This window comes from Stegostoma tigrinum, chromosome 24 (genome assembly GCF_030684315.1).
Source record: "Stegostoma tigrinum isolate sSteTig4 chromosome 24, sSteTig4.hap1, whole genome shotgun sequence".
Lineage (NCBI taxonomy): Eukaryota > Metazoa > Chordata > Chondrichthyes > Orectolobiformes > Stegostomatidae > Stegostoma > Stegostoma tigrinum.
Window position 1 is genome coordinate 31740264 of NC_081377.1, and position 24919 is coordinate 31765182.

At 42.6% G+C, this 24919-nt stretch overlaps 1 protein-coding gene across 5 annotated transcripts in view; it reads left to right on the forward strand.

The window, feature by feature from the left end:
• The window catches only part of ubxn11 (UBX domain protein 11), an 80649-nt gene that overhangs the window by 12201 nt on the left and 43529 nt on the right, over positions 1 to 24919 (forward strand). For 2 of the 5 annotated variants that reach the window (XM_048558176.2, XM_048558182.1), the window contains exons 1-5: positions 10039 to 10480; positions 14300 to 14337; positions 15953 to 16053; positions 16200 to 16254; positions 16798 to 16868. In XM_048558176.2, the coding sequence (XP_048414133.1) occupies positions 10407 to 10480; positions 14300 to 14337; positions 15953 to 16053; positions 16200 to 16254; positions 16798 to 16868 (339 nt within the window). In that variant the 5' untranslated portion in view covers positions 10039 to 10406. Of the gene's footprint in view, positions 1 to 10038; positions 10481 to 14299; positions 14338 to 14480; positions 14560 to 15952; positions 16054 to 16199; positions 16255 to 16797; positions 16869 to 24919 lie in introns of those variants that run through there. The other 3 variants (XM_048558177.2, XM_048558181.2, XM_048558178.2) reach the window with 3 other exon arrangements.

Here is a 24919-nt window from a genome sequence, read left to right on the forward strand (position 1 = left end):
CCAGGCATGAATACCTCTTCATGTAACTATGCTGACTCTACTTGATTGTATTATGCATTTATAAATGCTCTGCTATTACATCCTCTATAATGGCCTCTAATATTTTCCCAATAACAGATGTTTACCTAATTGACATCTGGCTAAGCTGTTTTTAAGTTGAAAGCTTGGCCACTAATGGGGCTGTAAAGGAGCTAGCTCCTGATCATACAAAGGAATCAGAGCATTAGTGCGAGAGCATTAAAACTAGACGTTAGAAGGTCAGCAAGCACAGCTGAAAGGGGAAGGCAATATGATGCGAGGTAAGATATGTGCTGCAGAATTTTAATGACCTCAAACTATTGGAAAATGGAAGTCCAGATGGGGGAGTATTGCAATAGTCAAACGTGGAGGTAAGAAGCATGAATAAGATTCTCAGTATCACTTGGGTTGAGATTGGAGTAGAGACTGGCAATATTATGGAGGTTATCTCAGTGATGTAAAAGATAGGCATTGGAAGCTCAGCATGAGTTTAAAGAGAAAGCTGAGCTGGTCAGTAGTCTGATTCAACCTGAGAGAGGGAGGCTGAATCATTGGATTGAGAATGGAATTTTTACCATCACAGAAGACAATGGTTTTGACATTCCTGATGCTTTATGTGAGGAAATCTTGACTCATCCAGGACTCAATGTCAAAGAAGTATGATGAAAATCAGGGACAGTGCAGGAGTCAAGGGAGTTGATGATTGGATAGAGCTGGGAGTCATCAACTTATACATCAGATCTGACAAGATGTTGATTGTAGTCACTGAGGGACAGAACCACAAAATAGAATGGAGCCAGTGGTATATCTTGGGCAAACAGCAGAGCGAATGGGTCAGGAGTGAGAAAATAAGTCAATGTATGAACTGTACAGTGAAGCCCCATCTTATTAGCAAAATTACACACCACAGTTAATTTTTTTCATTACATGAGCTGCAATTATTTTTTAATCAATGTGTTTGTCCATATTATGACACACTGCCAGAGTATGGTAGGTAGGATTTGAACCTGGACATTCTGGTCTAGAGGAAGGGACACTGCTATTGCAATATGAAACCACCATGCCTCCCTAATCTGTTCTTCCACTTACCTATTCCCTCCTCTCACCTCAATCCGCACCCCCATTTCTTACCTACTAACTTCATCCCACCCCCTTGACCTGTCCATCCTCCTCGAACTGACCTATCCCCTCTCTACCTCCCACCTACACTCACCGCTACTGGCTCCATCCCCGCATCTTTGACCTATCTGTCTCCTCTCCGCCTATCTTCTCCTCTATCCATCTTCGATCCGCTTCTCCCCTCTCCCTATTAATTTCAGAACCCTCTCCCTCTCCCCCTTTTCTGATGAAGGATCTAGGCCCGAAACATCAGCTTTAGTGCTCCTAAGATGCTGCTTGGCCTGCTGTGTTCATCCAGCTCTACACTTTGTTATCTCAGATTCTCCAGCATCTGCAGCTCCCATATTCTCTGCTCCCCTCCATGTCATGCACAATTCTGACTTGGAAATATATCACTATTCCCATACAAGAGCTGAGGCTGGAATCTCCTACTTCACATTACCATGGAGTACCTTCATTACATGGACTGCTGCAGTTCACGGAGGTGACCGACCCCCAGCATCTTGAAGTCAAATACAGATTAACTATAAATAACATCGTTGTTAATGCTGCCTCCATTCCATTTTGGTATGAGTAACAGTAAATTTACTATTATTAGAATGGTTAAAAACTGCAGCATGCTGCTTTGCAGAGGGACCTGGGTATCCTTGTTCATGAATTACAGAAGGTTGGTTTGTAGGTGCAACAGATAATTAAGGAGGCAAATGGAATCTTGCCCTTCATTATCTGAGGGATTGAATTTAAAAGTAGGGAGATTATGTTGCAGCTGTATAAGGTGCTGTTGAAGCCACACCTGGAGTTTTGCCTGCAGTTTTGGTCTCCTTACTTAAGAAAGGATGTACTGGCACTAGAGGAGATACAGAAGAGATTCATGAAGTTCATTCCAGAGTTGAGAGGGTTGACTTATGATGAGGGACTGACTAGACTGGGATTATATTCATTGGAATTTAGAAGAATGAAGGGGGGATCTCATAGAAACATATAAAATTATGAAGAGAATAGATAGAACATGGAACATTACAGCACAGTACAGGCCCTTCGCTCTCAATGTTGTGCCGACCTGTCATATCGATCTGAAGCCCATCTGACCTACACTATTCCATGTACGTCCATATGCTTATCCAATGACGACTTAAATGTACCTAAAGTTGGCGAATCTACTACCGTTGCAGGCAAAGCGTTCCATTCCCTTACTACTCTCTGAGTAAAGAAACCACCTCTGACATCTGTCCTATATCTTTCACCCCTCAATTTAAAGCTATGCCCCCTCATGCTCGCCGTCACCATCCTAGGAAAAAGGCTCTCCCTATCCACTCTATCTAACCCTCTGATTATTTTATATGTTTCAATTAAGTCACCTCTCAACCTTCTACTCTCTAATGAAAACAGCCTCAAGTCCCTCAGCCTTTCCTCGTAAGACCTTCCCTCCATACCAGGCAACATCCTAGTAAATCTCCTCTGCACCCTTTCCAAAGCTTCCGCATCCTTCTTATAACGCGGTGACCAGAACTGTACACAATACTCCAAGTGCGGCCGCACCAGAGTTTTGTACAGCTGCAGCATAACCTCTTGGTTCCGGAACTCGATCCCTCTATTAATAAAATCTAAAACACTGCATGCCTTCTTCACAGCCCTGTCTACCTGGGTGGCAACTTTCAAGGATCTGTGTACATGGACACCAAGATCTCTCTGCTCATCTACACTACCAAGAATCTTACCATTAGCCCTGTACTTTGCCTTCCAGTTACTCCTACCAACGTGCATCACCTCACACTTGTCTGCATTAAACTCCATTTGCCACCTCTCTGCCCAGCTCTGCAGCTTATCTATGTCTCTCTGTAACCTACAGCATCCTTCGTCACTATCCACGACTCCACCGACCTTAGTGTCGTCTGCAAATTTACTAACCCATCCTTCTACGCCCTCCTCCAGGTCATTTATAAAAATGATAAACAGCAGTGGACCCAACACCGACCCTTGCGGTACACCACTAGTAACTGGTATGATATGATAGAAGCAGGGAAGCTGTTTCCACTGGTGAAACTAGAACAGGAGGGCATAGCCTCAAAATTAGGGGGAGCATAGGATTGAGGATGAACGTCTTCACCCAAAGAGTTGTGAATCTCTGGAGTTCCCTGCCCAGTGAAGTATTCAAGGCCACCTTATTGAATGTTTTTAAAGCTAAGATAAAAATTTTTTTGAACAGTAAAGGAATTAAGGGTAATGTTGATGGAGTGGGTAAGTGGAGCTGAGGCCTTGAAAAGATCAGCCATGACCTTAGTGAATGGTGAAGTGGGCTCGAAGGTCCAGATGGCCTACTCCTGCTCCTGGTTCTTATGTTATATTCTTAGGAATGAATTACAAATAAACTGATCCAGGCAATTGGCGCTGGTCATTTTGTTCAAGTCTCCACAGTGAGGTTTACAACCACATCTTTTAACTTCAGAGGCAATCACACCAACTTGCAGAGCCATAGCCAAAACTCTGAACATAATACCTTAATTGGTAAATTTGTTATGTTTGCTTCCATGTAAAACTGTCCAGTGTATGACTAAACACAACCACCAGTTTGTAGGAGAAACTTGTGAAGACCATGTAGTATGGCAGGTCCTTATCAAGCAATCTGTGACATAGCAGAAATGTAATAATTTTCCTAAACTGTCTTTATGAAACACAAATAACTTACTTAGATCCTGTTTATTTGAAGCTGTCTGATGGGCTTCTTTACAGATAAACTAATGAAGACAACACAGAGTAATACATCAATACTGCCCGTGACTAAAGTGCTACCACGCAGAGTACTGCAGCCTCTGGTCATGTGCTTATCTGCATCTTGAGATTCTTAACGAGATAATAAACCTCCTCTCTTTTTCCCAAAGATATGAATGTGACAAATGAAATCACATAAACATTGGCTCACAGCAAAATTACTTATATGGAGACAATGATTATAAAATTTATGAGTGGAGAAGTCTAATAGTCCATTTATTATCTTACAACCTTCCAGATTTCGCTAAGGCATCACCTTCCCCTTCAATGCTGGAAGTGTTGATTTCACCTTTGGCTGTAGATGTGCCTCCAGTGTGTTGATTGTTGTCCTTGTGTTCTATCACACTGGAGTTATCTGACCGTATTCTTGCCTATTCGGCCCGAACAATTAGTGTGTTGTACATTTCCTTTAACTGACTTCTTTTCCACTTCAGCGTTACTCCATTAGGTCTCATGTCTTTGTAAGGCCTAGGGTCACTGCGTAGTTTGGATACCAGGGTAACAAGATTCCAGTCATGGAATGTGACTCCGACCTTTTGTCCAATATGCATTTGAGTTAGATCTGCATCCATATGCCAGTCGTGCATCATCTTCGTCCTCTCGTTGTTGAGAAGTGTGTCCTGCTTCTTCGAGAATTTAGATAGGTGGCAGTTTGGCAACATTGTTCTTAGTACCTTCCAAATATGATCTTTACGGATAATGATAATTCCGTATCTAGAAGTGTAAATCTGAGGTATGACATGGTACCAGGAAAACCTTGTTTAATTGATCTACACTTCAGAATGTAAATAAAAGGTGCCAGATATTCACTTGGAAAATCCACTTGATCTGCGGTAATGTGGACTGGATGTTCGTGCCCTTTTTGGCACACATTTCCCTGAAAGTCCTGCCATGTAATGCAATTTCTTCAGAAATTATTTCCGGTTAATTTGAAATATCATTCGTTGTCCTTCTCATGATATCAACTTACAAAGCAATCTTTTGATTTTTGTAGCCATTGTGGGTATGACATCAATTCAGAGTGATGTATTCTAAAGTTGATTCTTATATGTAGTTGATCTTTTTTCTAAATGTGTACATGGGATGCGGAGATCATTGGCTGGACCAACATTTATAATCCATCCTTAATTGCCTTACAGAAATTGGTGATGAGCTGCCTTCTTGAATCTGTGCAGCCTTGGGGTGTAGGTACACCATGGTGCTGCTAATAAGGGATTTCCAGACTTCTGAATCAGAAAGAATGAAGCCTTGGTGATATAGTTCCAACTGCCCGCTGAAATAGCCTAGCAAGCCATTCCATTTTATCAATCACTAGAAAGTCTCAAAAAAGGCACGAAACGAGATGCACCACCCAGCATCAACTGAGGTACCGGAAAGAATTATGGCAAACACAACCCTGTGAACCCTGCCAACACCCTCCTTACTAACACCTAGCATCTTGTGCCAAAATTGGGTGTGATGTCATACAGATTAGTTGAGAAACAGCAAGTCACAGTAATAATCATGGAATTATGCCTTGCAAACAATGTCCTAGAGGCCATCCCTGGCTATGTCCTATGCCACCAGCAACATTGACCCAGCAGAGGTGGCGACACTGTGATACACAATTGGAAAGGGGTTGTCTTGGGAATCCTCAAACCTGACTCTGGACCCCATTAGGTCTCATGCCATGAGGTCAAACATGGATAAGGAAACCTCCTGCTGATTAACATATACTGCTCACCCCCATTCCCTGTTGCTGAATCAATACTCCTCCGTGTTGAACATCAGGTGGAGAAGCACTAAAGATGCAAAGGGTGCAGAATATATTCTGGGGAGGTGTCTTCAATGTTCACAACCACAGTAGCTCAGCAGCACCACCACTGGCCAATCTGGCTGAATCCTAAAGCATATAGCTGCTAGACTGGGTGTGCAGTAGGTGGTGAAGGAGCCAAACCCGGGTCCCCAGAACATTATCTGGGTCTCTGGATTAACAGTGGAAAAACATGCCTTACTTCATTCTCACCAATTTTTTTTTGCTGCAGCTGCATCTGTTCATGAGACTATTGGTAACAGTGACCACAACACAGTTCTTGTGGAGACAAAACACTGCCTTCACAATGAGACTACCCTCCATTGTGTTATGTGGAACTAAAAGGTGAAGTCACGATGCTTCTAACCAGACCACCTGGCTGCGCTCTTATCAGAAAGAGACACTTGGTGGGAGCTTAACTTGAGGGTCACTGCACTTCAGGCAAGCAGAGGAGAATCCTTCATGTTAATTTGAGCAGCACAGGAATTGCACCCAGACTACTTAGCATCACCTCTGGTCACAAGCCAACAACCCAGCCAAATGAGCTAAATAGCGCTATCAACAGGCTAAATGGAAAAGATTTCAAACAGATATAGCAAATCAAAACTGGGCATCAATGAAACACTGACTCATCAGCAGCAGCAGAATTGCATTCCAACACAATCTACAACTATAGAACCTGACATATTGTCCACTCTACCATTTCAATCAAGCCAGGGGATTAACCTTGGTTGAATGAAGGGTGCAGGAGGGCATGCCAGGGGCAGCACCATCTATACCTAAAAATTGAGGTGTTAATCTGATAAATATATAAATTAAGACAATTTGTAGACCAACCAGCATTAACAACAAGTGATGGACATGGCTAAGTGATTCCACAACCAGTAGATTAGATCTAAGCTTTGCAGTCCTGTCACATTCAGTTATGAACAGTGTTGGACAAGCAACTCACTGGAGAGGGAGGTTCCACAAATATCTCCATTCACAAAAATAGGGTAGATCAGGACATTAGTGCAAAATACAATGCTGAACCATTTGCAACAATCTTCAGCCAAAAATGCTGAGTGCATGATCCATTATAACCTCCTTCAGAATTTATCAGCATCACTGATGCCAATTCGATTCACTCCATGTGATTTATTTATTTGTTTGTGGGACATGGGAAATGCCCCTAGTTGCTCTTGAAAAGATGGTATGGAGTTGCCTTCTTGAACCACTGCAGTCAACGTTCTGTAGGTTGAACCACAAAGCCCTTTGAGAGGAATTTCCAGGATTTTGACCTAGCATCAGTGAAGGAATGACAATACATTTCCAAAGTCAGGATGGTCAGTGACTTGGAGAAGAATTTGCAAGTGATGGTGCTCCCTTGAATCTGCTGCCCTTGTCCTTCTAGATAGAAGCGGTTATGGCTTTGGAAGGTGCTGTCTAAGGATCTTGGGTGAATCAAGAAACAGCTGGAGGCACCAGAAACTACAAAGGCTATGGGGCCCAATAGCAATCCTGCAATACTTATAGGATACTGCATTCAACTCTCGTGTAAACTTTTGGCAAAGATCTGTATCTCGGTTTATGAATGAGGTTGTTGACTTGTTTGCTGAGCAGGCCTGTTTCTATTCAGACGTCTCGTCACCATGCTGGGTGACATCATCAGTGCAGCCTCCGATGAAACAATGTTATTTTACTCCACTTGGAATTGATACTGCCCAGCCCATTATGGCAAGTACTGTCATTTCCAGTTTTGATCTGTATGGCTTTGTATGTGGGGTCCAATTCTATATGTCTGTTGATGAATTATGGGTGGAGAACCATGCCTCTCGGAATTCCTGTGCATGTCCACTGGGACAAAGTAACCATAGTAGCCCAAGCCAAACATAGACATGCATGAGATTTCCTAGAGGCATTGTTCTCCACCTACACTTCAATCAACAAACATATAGACAATGTGGAAAATGTCCAGGTTTGGTCTGTAAATAGAACTAGGAGAAATCCAACTAATTACTGCCTCTTCTGTCGCTTCTTGATTATCAGTAAAGTGATGGGAACTGTTTGATGAGGTGGGTGGGTGAGTGGGATGCCCTGGACTGTTTGCGCTCTTTCTGCTGCTAAACGTCCATGTGCTCCATTCAGTGACAAGTCTTTGGGTCTTCACGGATTCTTCTCCAGATTGAGTGTTCTAAGGGAAGTGATTCCCATGTGTCAGTGAGGATGTTGTTTTGCTTTCAGGGTGCCCTTATAGCATTTGCTCTGCCCTCTTAATGATTGCTTACCATTGTGGAGCTCAGAGTAGAGGACTTGTTTATGGAGTCTTGTCGGGCATTCAGACAAGACACTCATCATGGGCCAGCATTTATTGCTGGTCATGAGTACCCCTTGATATGGTGGCTGTGAGTTGCCTTCTTGAAACACTTCAGTCCATGTGCTGTGGGTAATCCCACAATGCTTTTCATGAGGGAACTTCAGGATTTTGACCCAGTAACAGTGTTGGAATGGCAAAATATTTCCAAGCCAGGATGGTGAGTTACTTGGAGAGAAACTTGCACATGGTGGTGCTCCTATGTACCTGCTGCCCTTGGTCCTTATAGGTGGAAATGGTCGTGGGTTTGGAAGGTGCTAACAAGCTTTGGTGAATTTTTGCAGTGCATCTTGTAGATGGTACTCGCTGCTTCTATCAAGCATCAGGGTTGTGGGGAGTGGACATATGTAGATGCCAAGTATGCAGGCTGCTTTGTCCTAGATGGAGCCAAGCTTCTTGAGTGATGTTGGAGCTGCACTCATCCAGGCAAGTCGGGAGTATTCCATCACACTCCTGCCTTGTGCCTTGTAGATGGTGAGCAGGCTTTGTGGAATCAGGAAGTGAGTTACTTGCTGCAGGATGCCAAGCCTGTTACCTGGTCTTGTGGCAACTGTGTTTTTATGGCAAGTCCATTTAAATGTCTCATCAGTGGAAAACCCCAGGATGTTGATAGTGAGGGATTCAGTGATAGTGATGTCACTGAATGTTAAGGGAAATTGTTTTAGTTAATCTCTTATTGCAGATGGTCATTGCCTGACATTTGAGAGGCATGAATGTAACTTGCCACTTTTCAGCCCAAGCCTCGATATGGTCTGCTTCAGTATCAAAGGCAATGAGCACGGTACTGAACATTGTATAATCATCAGCACTTCTGTTCCTTTAATGGCGAACAATGAAGGAGGCGAAGATAGTTGGGTCTAAGATAGTGACACATTGTCACAGAGTGCTGTGGAGGCCAAGTCATTGAGACTTAAGACGTCACTTAAGACAGCGATAGGTTCTTGATCAGTAAGAGGATCAAAAGTTACGGGAGGAAGGCAGGAGAATAGAGTCGAAAGACTTGACAGGCATAACATTTCAAAAGAAAAATAGAATGATGCTTGGTTTGAGTTTTTTTAAATAATGTCTTTTGATCCTTTTTGTTTTTCAATTGCAGCCCAATTGCCTTTTAAGGAATTTTTGTACTGTATACTCATGTTTTCAGCAATCTCTATACCTTCACTACAATTCTTAGTGTGCAATTTCCAAATTGAGAATTTTTTCTCAAGCTTTTGAGTTGGAAGAAGCAGATTCTGCTCCTATATTTTATGGTCATAGGACACTATTCTCAGGACATCCTGTAAAGACGTCCTGGAGATAAGGTGACACAGCATGGAGCTGATGGAACATAGAAGGCCAGGCAGCATCAGAGGAGGCGGAATGCTGATATTTTGGGTTGGGACCAAAGAAGGGGCCTGATCCGAAACATCAGCTTTCCTGTTCCTCTGATGTGCCTGGCCTGCTGTGTTCCTCCAGCTCCACGCTGTGTTATCTAGCATTGGCAGTTTTTACTATATGTAGAAATTAAGTAACTACCTCCAATGCCTTAACCATTTTCCTTTAACTCCAGTATTACTCCACCTGAGCAGAGGGATCTGGTTTGCGATTGGATAAGCGAGACTGGTCAGAATGGATGGAAGTGGCCAATCTGTGATTGGATGGGGGCGACTGGTCAGTGATTGGCTCACAGTTACTTGTCAGTAATTGGACGGAAGGATCTAGTTAGTGATTGGATGGAGGTGACTGGTCAGGGAATGAATGGAGGTGATGATCAGTCATTGGACATGGTTGGTTTAAGATCTATGTTCCGGAATTGGATGAAAGTTTTGACCTTTGATTATGGGGCGACCACTTGTTGAAGATGTTTGGCCTCTGATTGGCAGAATAAATATTCGGTAGTGTCCAATCAGTTTTCACCTTTATTTGTGGTCCGCTCTCATCGCTGCTAATCAGCTATTTGCTTACTGCATTTCTTAGCAACGTATTAAACAATAAGTCTGCCCGGGGAGAAGCTCAGGATACTGCCCAGCCCCGACAGCCCTCTAACCCGCTTAGCGCTAGAGGGGAGCTGAGAAGCAAAGCTAGAGGCATCGGTCAGCGTGGGAGAGGATAGTGGAGCCTGGTCACTGATCAGTGAGGGATAGGATCCAGGGCAGCGGTCAGTTTGGGGCAGAATCCCAGGCAGTGGTCAGTGTGGGACAGTTACCCGGGCAGTGACCAGTTTGTGACAAGATCCAGGGCAGTAGCTAGTGAGGGACAGGATCCAGGGCAGTGGTCCGTGTGGAAGAAGATCCCAGCCAGTGGCCAGTGTGAGACAGGATCCTAGACCCTGTGGCAGAGTTATTAAGGGGTCTGAGCAAGGTGTTTGTAATCACAATGAGCTCCCCACTCTCATCTCTAGGAAAATTACAGAAAGTATCAGTACTCCTGCCAGAGCTGCAGGATCGTCGGTAAGTGAGACCTTGCTCCTTGCTCTATTCTGTTCTATGCTGTAAATAAACAAATAAAAGTGACATTTCTGTAGCAAGGTGAGAGGGCAGATGTGAACACAACCTGCCTCAAACTCCAACCTCCCCCACCCCCCACCTAAGCCACACACCATCCTGACTTGGGGTAGTTTGGGCATTGGAATGGATGGAGATTGTGATGTTGTGTAGTACCACTAATTGTTAGACTAAGGCTAATGGTTTAGGATATGGATTAATATCGCATTATGGTGGTTGGTGAAATTTCGTTTCTATTAATAAATCTGTAATGTAAAAGCTAGTTTTAGTGATGATAACCATGACAGTGATCAAACAGCCATTTTGTTTCCTCATGCCCTTGAGGGAAACAAATCTGTTGACTTTACCCAGTCTGGACTACGTGCGACTCCAACAGAAATGTGGTTTATCCTATATTAATTTCCCTTTGAAGTAGCAAAGCAAGGTACATAGTTCAAGGAAATAGGCAATAATTGCTGACCAGGTCAATATTCCACAAAAGAAAAATTCAGTAATGCTACTTAGTACTGTAGTTGCAATGCCCAAACAGTTGACATGACACTGTTTAGCTTGCTGCACATTGTTTAAAATTTAAAGCAAGATTTTGTCACAAATTACCAGTAGGTCTGCTAGTCTCCACAGTTCCTGCACAAAACTTCTGAACTTCTGTTGTCCCAAAAAGGAAAAGAAAAATTCTGATATTCCAATTATTTTGCGCTTTCTGACATATAGCCAATCTCCAACTAGAGTACAATCCTATTGGTGAGGAAATAACTTATGGTTGGGGTTTGGTGCTGCTACCAATCATCCATTGTATGCTGAGTGTATAATTATCTGTGATAGAGGGAAGACTTTTGATGGGTCTTAAGAAGAATCCATTTGACGTGTTAACAAGAGGCAGCTTACTACATCATAGCAATAGGTATAGGTTACTTTTGGCTAGTTTGACATAACTCTTTCAGGACCCAGAAATGATGCTCTGTTTCAACTAGGACCTCATGCTAGACCAAAGTGTGTGTAATATCATCAGATTGGGTGGATCTCAATGTAGCTTCAGCATTAACTGGCATAGACATAGTGGGCTGAAGGGCCTGTTTCATTGTTGTGTGACCCTATGACTCTATAATGCTTTAAAGAACTTTATACAAGACCATATAAATGCAATTTATCTGTTTGCCTGTACGATCTTATGCATTAATATCAAGAAAGATTCTACTGGATGTTCTGTGCTCTGAAGAAGTTTATGTAACCATAGCCTCAATCTTCTCAATGGGCATTACATCGTGTGTATAAAGAATAGGTAGCACATAGGTTCATACTAAAATGCTCTAGATCCAGAACTTGTTTGCGCCACATGTAGTCCAGGTGCACTACATTGGTCCTGTCTTTCTCCCTCATCTATTTGGAAAAAAATGCCTATATTATCATTTCACCTTGGGCAAAACTGCATAAACGTGTGTCCTAAGAATATATTCTTTAACCTGCAACCATAGAGCTTTGAGTATGATGGCATCCTGAAGTTCAGTGGAAAGGAACTTTAGTTTGAAGTTAAGGAGGATGACCTCTTTGACCTGTCCATCTTCCCTCCCACCTACCCACCCGTCCCTCCCAGCTGACCAACCCACTTCCCAACTCCCTACCTATGCTCACCTGTACTGGCTCCATCCCCACCTCCTTAATCTGTCCATTTTATCCCCACCTATCTGCTCCTCTATCCACCTTCCATCATCGCCTCCTCTTCTCTATTTATTTCAGAGTCCCCTTCCCCTCCTCTATTTCTGAATAAGGATCCAGACCCAAAACGTCAGCTTTCCTGCTCCTCTGATGCCGCCTGGCCTGCTGTGTTCATCCAGCTCTACAACTTGTTATTTCAGACTCGAGCATCAGCAGTTCCTACTATCTCTGAATTGGTTATAATGTATAAAACAAATGTGGGTGGATGCTTTTGGAGGTTCTTGTCTTTCAGACAAAATGTTAAATCAAGATCCCATAAAATTGCCCATGATCTTTGAATATCATAAATCACTTAATAGTCAATGATATACTTCTGAAATGGAACACTTGTGTAAAGAAAAAACCCATAGATTGACTTGGTAATTTGATAGAGTAACCTGTTTTAGTGATATTGGTTGACGGATGAATTTTGGGTATGACCCCAGGGAGAACTCCCCAGCTCTTCCAATTGTTTGGCAGGTTCTTTAATGTTTCATCTGAAAAATGGCATCTCTGACAGTGCTGAACGTCGTCAGCATTGCAATGGATTGTCAGCCAAGATTATGTGCTCAGTTCTCTGGAGGTTGCCTAAACCCATGAGCTCCTGAATCAGAAATGAGGATGCTCTACAGGATCAAGCCTATGATACTATGATGTTGTGCCTCAGGAGTTGCTTGCCTGTAGCAAAGAAGGGCTGATAGTCTAAAACAGGGACTGATTCACCATCAGGCTGTGTTTTCACAATGAGCATCCTTGCACAATAGCCAAAGATAATTTTCAATTCTCTTTCTCCAGTCCTACAATATTTATCTATTCCAGTATCCAAATTCCTTTACTGCAACATTTTTCACAACTGCCTGCACAGCAGAGTAGTATTTTATAATCCATTAGCAGCATTTTCAGTTTTCACCATTATTTCCATTTTTGAGACTTAATTGTATGTTAACTGCCCACCGCCAATCCAAACGTTGTCCCTTTCCACTCTCAGTGAAGAGTTGTGGTGATAAGATTAGTGGCTCCTCTCTCACTCTTCCCCTCTGCGCCACTCCCCTCTGCCATTTCACCTTTGAGTCACAGTTTAGACAATGAAGTTCAATTGTTGTGTGGTTGCATCACATCTGAGCTGAGCTGACCTCACCTCCCACATATGACATTTGTTCATTAGTAGCAGTCAGGGAAGGTTATCCAGCTGATTGTTACGGTCATAGACTGGAGTTTAAACCACAGAGTCATAACGTTTAATGCTTTATGCCAGGACTACCCAGAGTGGGAGTTGGGACTCCATGGACGTTGCAGGCAAAAAGATTTGGGCCATGACTGCTGTGCTATGCCTCCAACAGACTGAGCCTTCCCCTGAACCCCTCAAGATCACAGGTCTCCTTCCCTTTCATACCCTCTCCCCTCACATTTCTTGTTTAAGAGCCACAGTAATATCCAAGCATCAAAATAGGGGTCACTGGGAAATAGAGAGAAATAGTGGGTCACAGTGAGAAGTGTTGCTTTCTGATATCCTGTTTGATAAAGAATGCTCTGCATTTATTTTGCTCCTTACACAGTCTTGATACATTTGAAAGTGCTGATAAACCAGCTAAATACTTTTGAAATCACAGTCACCATTGTAATGTAGAAACCAGCGTAGTCAATTTTGTATGTAGTAAATTCCTGTCAGAATCAAGAAATTTTTAATATTGATAGTGTGTGAAGGATAGATATTAGCCAGGACACTGTAGGTAATCTCCCCCACTTAACACAAAATAAAGGTTTGAGATTTTCTTCGTCACCTGAGATGACAGATAGGATCTCTCAATAGAAAAATGGTATTTTTTGATTTGCAGTACTCCCTTCTGACTGCACTGACTATGCTAAACTGAATTGTTGCACAGGATTTTAAATCCTCAGTCTCCTGAATTGGAGTCAAGCATGCTACCATTAAACAATAGCTGATACTTCTAAACCTATTGTAATTGTATGTACACATCTTTTATTTTGTACTTTTGGAAATATTTCGTCTGTGTATACTCACATCACTGATAAGTGCCACTGTCTTAATTTCCTTTGGTATATTTTTCACAGCAAGCAAGCAGTATGTTTTGAAAAGGACTGCCACACAGGTAAGGCAGCCAAATTCTCACAGACACATTCAAAATCTAATCCTGATGTATCCTGTAGCCACAGTAGTTAACAGGAGCTGCTGAGCTGTCTGAATGCCAGGGTCTGCCATGCTGTGGAACCTTAGTGGTTCTCACCACACACTGCCTGATGATCCAGTAGTGGCAATACCTTCCAGTGTAGAATCAGTCTCTGCAGAGTGAACTGACCACTGGACTGGACAGGTAAGCGAGAGCTCTTTGTGAGAATTGGATTCTGCATTTTTTCCACTTGATGCTACTAAACACGCTTGTACTCGCAGTGTGTACAAGCGCAGAGTGAGTCTGCTTGGAGTAGATAACAAAAAATCCATGAAAAGCTATTCCTGTGGTTCTGATTCTAAATGTCTCTGGCTTAATAATAAAAAAATTGTTTCTCTCTCTCAAGAGCTTACGCTGTTGATCACTATGTAACCCCAACTCAAAAATACCCATAGAGATATTGATGTAGACTAGGCTGATTTCAGCTCTGACTCCTCATGGTCATGGTCCCACCAGTGATGTGCAGTCTTTTGTTAATTTGTTTTGAGGACAAGAGAAATTGGGATTGTTCTCCTTGTAACAAAAAAAGGCTCAAAGTAGACTTTCTAGATCTCTTCCAAACCATGTCTGTGTCATGAAAGAGGAAATGAAGGGAAACTGTTTCTCATGTCAGAAGGATCAGTTAGGCCAAGAGTCCAAAGATGCCATAATTGGCCAGCTTGTATGTTTCCTGACTCAGTTCCTGGCAATAGCTGTTTTGGCTGCCTCAGGTTTGGGGCCTGTCAGCGTTACCCACTGCTGGGAGACAGGCTACTGCCAGTTGGTTGAGTGGTCAAAGGCTGTAGATGACTGAAAAATCCCAGTCATTCTCCACTTACCCAATGTGAAAGGGACAGAAGGCAAGCACCAAGCAGTGTGAAAGCAAGAAGGCCAGTACTACAGGAAGGCCTACAGACCCTCCTGACCTTCCTGGATCCAGGTGTAACCAGAGGCCACTATTTAATTTTGTTACCACCCACAGTCATAGACTGTCTTTTTTAACTTGGATAACTCAGATTAAGGATGCTGTGTAGGCGGAACTCAAGGGTAGTGAGTTGACAGGATAAAAGGTAAAAGGATCCACAAAGGAAATTCGTATCAAAGAGAATGAAAGCTTAGTGAGTGAATAATATCATGGTGAGCAAGATGTAAGGCGGTGCAGTGGAGCATAAGTTTATGATTGAAAGGTAAGAGAACCTGAACATGATGAGCAGCTAGAAGCAAAAATAATCAGAATGGTATTAGAAACAAAAAAAATGATGGCTTGAGGACTTTTATTTAATGCAAATGGCTGTTAGGACATTAGGTCCTGATCACGAGCAATTACTGAAAGTGAGAAAATCTCAATATTTGGGAGGAAATGAGTTAAACATTTAATGGAAAACGTCAAATCTCTAGGGACTGAGGAGAAAATGGGATTGGGACTGTGATCTCCAACTTGACACTACATTGGCAGAAGGGGCTAGCATCTAAGCAGCTTCCTACGAATCTGTTATGTGTCGGATATTGCTATAATGCATTTAGCATTTGCCTTGTTCTCGTATTTATGTGTCTCCAGAGTCAACCATCAGTGATGCTGAGCTCATGTCCACTATGGTGAAACGGCTGACCGATATGGAGCAGCGGGTCCGAATCCAGGCACAGGAGATCAACAGGAAGGTAAGGGTGTTTTCTAGACAATGTCGGACAGAATTTCCCAACTAATGTCATGAAACAGTTTTTCAGCTGTCCACGCTGTCATAATACCGAGACATTGAAATATTGTTGTCAACAGAAGCTCAATCATATTCTCTCTCTTTTGACAGAACCAGAAAATTGCAGTGTTGGAAGAAAAGCTGAGTTTACTCCAGCTGTCCGATGGTAAAGGCCTTTTCATTACTGTAAATAAAATTATGTGCCGTGCAAATACTGTATAGCAAAGATGCAGTGCAATGTGGTGAGAAATGTGCAAAAGCGTCTGCGTTTTATCTACAGTTGTCATTGTGCTAATTGCAGTGTTGTAAATGCACTGATAATGCAAAACTCACTGACTAGATAGTATACCTTTATGGTTACACCTCTGCTGAATATTCTGCATCCTTTAGGAAAAATGCCAAGACCATAGGGTTAGTGCAGAGGGAATGTATCAGAAATTAGGGAATTAGAACAGCCGGGGTTGATGTTAGAGCAAAGGGAAATTTAGGAGAGGTGTTTTTTTGATGGAATAAAGAGGGAGAAAGTTTCCACTGGTTTCACACAGATAATCTGGGACAAAATGAGAAGATTTTTCTGCATACAATCATTAATCAGAGACCACTCTAACTAGGTTGGGAGCTGGGATTGGTAGGATAGGACAGAGAGCTCACAATTTGGCAGACTTTTCTTTTTGCATTAATCCTGTTTCTCTTTTTTTTCTTGTAACAGCTGACAAACCCAAAAGACAACTGGAGGTGGAAAAATTGCTTCAGCTTCAGAATCAGGTGTGGGAAATGGAGGTAAGAGATTCGCCTATGCATAGCAACCAAGTTGCAGCACAGCATCTCCCACTTAAACTCTTTCTTGCTTCTCACTGTTGCCTATTGGAATATAATGGGTTATGTTAGTAAACCATAATATGAGTGATGTCAGATTATAACACATCCTATGTAACGGAGATTTGAGTGTGTAGGGTTCCAGGGTGGCCCCTGTAATCATCTCTTGTGTATAATGTAAATACATAACATACTTTGTTGATGTTTACTGTCTTGGGTTTGGATCACCTTTTGTCAGACACTATCTTACTGCATGTTGGCAGCAGTTTATAGATCCTATGGTAGAACTTCCAAACTATGCCATGGAAGATTGCAAAATATTAAAGCAGCCAGCTATGCAATGAGAATTCTCAGGGAACATTTTTAAGAGTAAACAGATCTTAGGATAAATTGGTGCCATGGATCAAGAAACTCCAGAATTGATTAGCCAGCCATCTGGGGACTAGGAAAACCCCACCAAAGAGACCATGTCGAGGACTACCAGTCAAGGTTGCAGAAAACATTTAAAAAATGAGAGAATTAATGATCTGATCAGTGAATACTCAGCAAATGGCCACATGAAAGAGCAGATTAATTCATCATTAACAATATCTTATTACAGATAAACATGGAATAATACATTCTCTACAGTGTGGAAGCAGGCCATTCGGCCCTGTGAGTCTGCACCAACTCTCCGAAGAGCATCCACCACAAACCCACCGTCTCCACTTCCCATGGCTAATCCACATACCCTGCACATCTTTGGACTGTAGGAGGAAACTGGAGCACCTGAAGGAAACCCACACAAACATGGGGAGAATGTGCAAACTCCACACAGTCGCCCAAAATTGGAATCAGACCCAGGTCTGTTGCGCTATGAGGCAGCAGTGCTAACCACTCAGCTACCAGGTCACCCTACAGAAATTGGACATGAAAGGGTGCACAGAAAATTCAGAAATCTCCAACTATGAATCATAGAAAGGAAAAAGCGATAGTTATCTCCACTGCTTCATATGTATACTTTAGAAAAAAGGATCCCATTAGTGTAAGACAACGAGGTGTAGAGCTGGATGAACACAGCAGGCCAAGCAGCATCAGAGGAGCAAGAAAGCTGATGTTTCGGGCCTAGACCTTGTCATTCTCAGATTCTCCAGCATCGGCAGTTGCTGCTATCTCCCATCCATGTAACTGTTGCTCAGTCAATATTACTGAAGATCATGAGTGCCGTGAGCAAAGCCATATCAGAATAGATTCAGAAGGACAAAAAGTTAAAACAGATCGGAACAGTCTGCAATTGTCCGAGGATGGGAGGATGCTGAGGAGCATGTTTTCATCTTTGAGAATATAACAGACTCACCAGATAATTTCTCGTACACAGATATAACAAACGAACTAGAGGATTTCTGTTATCCTGATTTCACAGACCTTCAGGACAGATCCCAATTTTTCCAAAGCATTATTATGGAAAAAGAAACCAATTTTATTTTCAATATAGGACATACAGTATTCATTCTTTAAGATTATAACATAGCCAATCCTGAGTTCTTCACCTATATAATATTCAACTTCAGGGTGTTGGAACTATTCCAGTAACAGTGCAAGGTCAGATGACTTCTATTCTCTGTTACAAAGGGAGAGAGGTTACTAATATTGTGGGTGGAATCTTCCTGAGCTCCGATTGATAAATGTGGGCAGTAGTGAGAAATTTGGTAGCATTATGGGACATGTGAAGTGAAGCCAATCTTGACATCTTGAAAAATAAGTCAACTTTTCCAATCAAGACCTTTTGAGGTGAGGTTCTCTCTAATGAGCAGCAAGGGGGATGTTGATAGCTCGTTATCACTTTCATCACTACCTAATATTGCCTCATTAACATGCAGGCTCCTATTCCCCCATCCATTAGAAAGAAACTAGGCTCCAGCAATTCCCAGCAGGAAAGTTGGAGTGAGAACTGGCTACTCCAGTTCACATGGGTTCATCCATAGAGTTGCATTATGTAATGCTTTCAATGCAACAATTTTTAAAATTCACTCATGGGATGTAGGTGTCTCTGGCTGGCCAGCATTTATTACATGTCACTAGTTGCACTTGAGAAGGTGGCAGTGAATTGTCATCGTCAATTGCTAGAGTCCATGTGCTGTAATAGATCCACAGTGCCATTAGGAAGGGAATTCCAAAATTTTGATCCAACAAAACTGAAAGAACAACAATATATTACCACATCAAAATAGTGAGTGGGTTGGAGGGTAACTTGTTATTAGTGGAGTCCCCACCTATCTGCTGCTCTTGTCCTTTGAGGTGAAATTGGTCGTGCGTTTGAAAGGTGCTCCATAAGGAGCTTTGGTGAATTTCTGCAGTGCATTTTGTATACATTGCTGCTACTGAGTGGTGGAGAGAGTGTATTTTTGTGAATGTCATGCCAATCAAGTGTGCGACTTTGTTCTGGATGGTGTAGGTATTCTTAGGTGTTGTCAGGCATTTACCCATCCAGGCAATAGAGTGTGTTGGTTGTGACCCTGACTTGTGCCTTTGTTGATGGTGGACAGGCTTTGGGGAGACAGGAGGTGAATTACTCACCACTATATTCCTAGCCTCTGACTTGCTCTTGTCACCACTGAATTTACGTGGCTTGTCTAGCTTGGTTTCTGGTCAGTGGTTACTCCTTTCCCCCCACCCCCCCCCGAGGATGTTGATAGTGAGAAATTCAGTAATGATAATGCCTTTAAATGTCAAGGAGTGGTGGTTGGATTGATAAAGATGATATATGAGATATATGATCCTTGGTACAACTTTATAGGAGTTTGCACATGAGACACTGGGAGATGACATGATGTCAATATTCTTGTAAACTTGTGTACTTATTGCATTTGGGGGCCGGATGCCAGATATTTATTGGGGATAAGAGCAGCTGCCCTCTGCAACCATGGCTGATGATTCCATTATGCAACCCTCAATTGAGGTAATGCACAGGTCCAGTGCTGCCCAAAGCCATGGTGGAGCACACAATAGGCCTTCTGAAGATGAGTGTGTTGCTTGGATTTGTCCAGGTGGGCTGGGGCATACACTCTTGGCAGTGTGTTGCACACTGATGTTATGCTTTTCTCTGCACAACTGCTGCAGGCAAAAAAAGGATGTGGTGATTTCTGACAGACTGGGAAGGGAGGGGCCGATTTCTGACAAGTAAGATGAGAACTTTGCACAGGATAAGCACATTAGCATGATAGAGAACAGCAATGTCAGGCACTATAATCGAGACTGGACTCAAATGACACCCAGATGAGAGTTGTTTACACTGATCATTCATTAACTATAAAATTGTTGCTTGACATGTAAGCAGGTAATTTATGCTCCAAGGAACAAATGCAGCTTGTGATTATTTGATTTATGTTCACTTTTTGCATGAGTAAATAAGGGTGAATGTTTTGAACTGTTTGAAGTCTTCCCTGCATGTGATGGTCCCACATTGAGATGCTTGCCCAAGGTAAGCATTGGGAAAAGAGCAGCAGTGATTTGAGACAGCAGGAACTGCAGGTGCTGGAGAATCTGAGATAACAAGGTGAAGAGCTGGATGAACACAGCAGGCCAAGCAGCATCCTAGGAACTGGTCCTACGATGCTGCTTGGCCTGCTGTGTTCATCCAGCTCTGTAGCAGTGATTTAAAGGATTTGAAGGGGGAATGTGGTTAACGACAGGTAAGCTGTGTGGACCTGTACTGTTGCATGTGCAAGAAAGTACCAACCATATCACTTATGTGGCTTGAGAATTCTTGGTTTGTGGCAGCTGTGCCACTACATTCATAGTGAATGGCAGCTTTAGACTGTCCATGTTTGACTGGGTTCGTGTCTAGTGGTCAAAAGATGGCACCAGTGCTAGGAATGTGGGGACATCCTGGCAATGGTGCATACTTTTGGGAGAATGGACTCAGTGACAGATGGGAAGGAAACAATGAAGTGATTTTGGGATGAGAAAACTCAAGGCCTTAACGAGAGAAACCTTCCGTGAAACTCACCAAAAATGACACTTTCCCAAAATATGGGAAGATTTAGTCCTGTATGCGATTCTTGATCATTATTTTGCCCTATTGAATGGAAATGCTCTTATAGATTTGACTTTTCAAAATAAATATCAGTGGCAGAAGATACTGAAATTGCTCCATTACACTGTGAGCTAGCTAGGAGTTTGCAGATCCTGTTTGTTGAGGAGGGCCTACATGCAGCAGATCAGAGGTACACCGGGCATGATGATGGGCCAGCTACAAAATGAAATGCTGGACCTGTACAGTTTCTTGAAAGAGCGTGCACAAGGGATTGATTATGCCACTAATGTTATGAACTGGTGGAGGAGGATGTCCTGGATCTTATGAGGCTCTGTGAAAAAAGTTTTGATATGTACAACCTTTGTGAAGTCTCTGCTATTTCTTGAGGGACATCAGCCTTGTGTTGACGGTATTTATACAGAGAAGAATTTGTCTCATTCTTCCACTGTAGACACTAATCCAAATGCAGCAACAATCTGACGCAGCAACTCCTTTATCTCAAAATGTGCAAAGCCTAGAGGCTCTTACTATTGCTAAGGTGGCTATTATAGAAAAATTGATTTCATAACCAAAGAATGAGGAATTCCCAGTCTGCTGGGGTGTCTTTTTTCCAAGAAGAACAACATAGAGCACAGGTACCTGAGTGTAAGGTTTCAGAGATGGCCTTTGTAACCCTATTAGAGAACATATGTTCTTAATCAAGATTGTTAATGTTCACTGACCTGAGTTTGAATACCTCTATTAAGAATTAAGATGTAATCTCACCAAGCCTCACTCCAAGAGTGCCACCTGGGATACTGCACTCCATTCTTCCTCCTGCCGACCTGACACTATAAAGTGCTTTTGTAGGGAAGGGGAGGTCAATGCAAGTTTAGCTATTTTATGTCGAGGAATGTGTTTGTTTTTGTCTAGGTGGCAAGTTAAACAGACTGAAACCATGGAGAACCCGATGAATCCTGGCCTTAAATCTAAGTGTGTTCTTTAGGGACTGTGAAACCTCTCTGGAACTGAGGTTCTGATGTTCATTATGTTAAATAATCATTAGCTGTAGTTTTAACCTTGAATTCTGACCTTACCTTAGTTCTTTGTGGAACTTGCCAAGCAAACAAGGCACAAGCAGCGCAAGAATCGACAAGGCTGAGAAATTAACAAGGAGGTAGGCCTTTAAACACTGAGATCAGCCAGCTGCTTCCTTTACTCAGTAAAAGTTTTCTTTTGCTCACAGCACCTTGTGATACTTTGTTTTGGAGGGTATTTCCAAAAGGTTAGAGTTGATATTTATTACATTGGAGTTTTGCATACCTTTGATCTGCACTTCTCAGCTTCCAGCCTTCCCAGCAGCATGAGTGGCACTTATGCAACTCCACCTTGCATCTCAGATGAGGAACAGGAGCAGTAGCAGCAACAGCTGCCTTCTCACTTCTCTTCAACTCCTGTTGCTCCACAGAATGTAGGGAGTCAACACAGAGCACTAGCTCACAGGAGGAAATGCCCCCAGTATAGGGAGTAAAAGCAAAGGATTAGCTTCCTGGAGAGGAATAAGCACCAGTGCTTCTGATTTTTCTGTCAGGCATTCTCTGACTCTTGTAGCCTCCTGACCTGACGAAGGGTTTCAGCCTGAAACATTGACTTTCCTCCTCCTCAGATGCTGTCTCACCTGCTGCACTTTCCAGCCTCATACCTATAGACTAAGACAACCTTCCATTTGGATCAAAGTAAGCAAGTGGTGGTCATGATCATCCCAGTCCTTAATTTTTAAAATCCTTCCAAAGAGCAGTTATTGTTTTTTGTCAATTATCACAAACTGATGTCCAAAAGGAGGTCTCCCAGGTGATGAATTTGTGTTTTCCATTTCCCTACTGTTGAGACATCAGAAACAGCAGCAGTTGGATGTACTGCTGTAGTTTGATTTTTGACAGGTCCAAAATATCATAGATTCAACACTTGTGATAATCAAGGCTCCCCAGATCACCCAGGAGCACTCATTAACTGGAAAGGCTTTTAGTCATAAAGTATTCTACTGCAGATGCTGAAAATTTGAAGGAAAAAATAAGACAAAGTGCTGCAAATACTTAAATTATGACAGTTAATGTTTCAGACCTGGAACTTTGCATCTGAAGTGGGATATGTTAGAAATAATAACATATTTTGAGCAAGGTTTTGGTGGAATAGGAACAAAAAGAAGATCTGTGAAAGAGTCAAAAACCGAAGAGAGTGAATGAAAGAACAGTTGGTCTTTCAGGAGCTAAGACCAGAGCGCATAGGAGTAAAATTAGGCCTTTAGGCCCATCAAATCTGCTTTGCCGTTCAATCATGGCTTATATGTTTCTCAACCTCATTCTCTTGCTTTCTGTCTATAACTTTTGGTCCCCTTACTAATCAAGTACCAATCTATCTCTGTCTTAAACACACTCAATGATATGGCCTTCACAGCATTCTGTAGCAATGAGTTCCATAGATTCACCACCATCTGCCTGAAGAAATTCCTCTTCATCTCAGTTCTAGAGGGTTGTCCCTTTGCTTTGAGGCTGGGCCCACAAGTCCTAGTCCCTTCCTGGTGGAAACATTTTCTTCATGATCATTCTATCCAGGCCTCTCAATATTTTGTAAGTTTCAATCAGAATCCCCCCCATGTCCTTCTAAACTCCAAGTACAGACCCAACATCTGCAACCACTCCTGATACAACAAGCCCATCACCCCTGCCAAGATCATTCTTGTAAACCTCCTCTGGACCCTCTCGAAGCCCACTACATCTTTTCTTAGACATGGGACCCAAAATTGCTTACAATATTCCAAATGCGGTTCGATCAGAGCATTAAACAGCCTTAGCAGTATATCTGTGCTGTTGTGTTCTGGCCTTATTGAAATGAATACTAACATTACGTTTGCCTTCCTAACTGCCAGCTGAACCTGCATGTTAAACTTAAGTGAAGTCTGAACTAGGACTCCCAAGTCCCTTTGTTCTCAGATTTCTGAAGCATTTCCCCATATAGAAAATAGTCTATGCCTCTACCCTTCCTACCAATGTGCATAACCTTGCAATTTCCCACATTGCATTCCATCTGCCATTTCTTTGCCAACTCACCCAGCCTGTCCAAGTCCGTCTGCAGCCTCTCTGCCTCCACAACACTACCTGGCCATTCATCCATCTCTGTGTCATCTGCAACTCCCAACACACTTCCCTGTGGAACTCCAGTGGTCACCAGCTGCCATCCTGAAAATGACCCCTTTATGCCTGCTGTCTGTTTTCTGCCAGTCAGCCAATGCTCAATTCATGCCAGTACCTTAGTCTAACATCGTGGGCTGTTAACTTAATTAACAGCTTCCTCTGCAGCACCTTGTCAAAAGCTTTCTGGAAGTCTAAATAGATCGTGTGCACTGATTCTCCTTTGTTAAGCTATGTTGCCATTTTAAAGAATTCTCATAGATTTGTCAGGCATGACCTCCCCTGACGAAGTTGTGCTGACTCAACCCTATTTTACCATGCATTTCCAATTACTCCATAATTTCATCTTTAATGTTGGACTCTAACATCTTACCAATGACCAAGGTGAGGCTAACCAACCTATAATTTCCACTCTTCTGCCTCCCTCCCTTCTTAAACAGGTGTGTTATAAGAGCCATTTTCCAGGCCTCTGAGACTCTCCCTGACTCCACTGATTCCTAAAAGATCACCACCAACTCCTCCGCAATTTTATCAGCTATCTCCTTCAGAACCTTGTAGTGTAAGTCCATCCGATCAGGGTGACTTATCCACCATCAGACCTTTCAGCTTCTCCATCACTCTCTCCTTGGTGATGACCAATACACTGACCTCTGCCCTGTGACTCTGATGTTCTGGTATGCAACTGGTGTCTTCCACTGTGAACACTGTTGCAAAGCACTTATTTAGCTCCTCCTGCTAAATAAATTTTCTTTGTTCCCCATTACTACTTCTCCAGCCTCAGTTTCCTGTGATCCAGTTCCACTCAAACTTCTTTCTTACTTTTCATACATCTT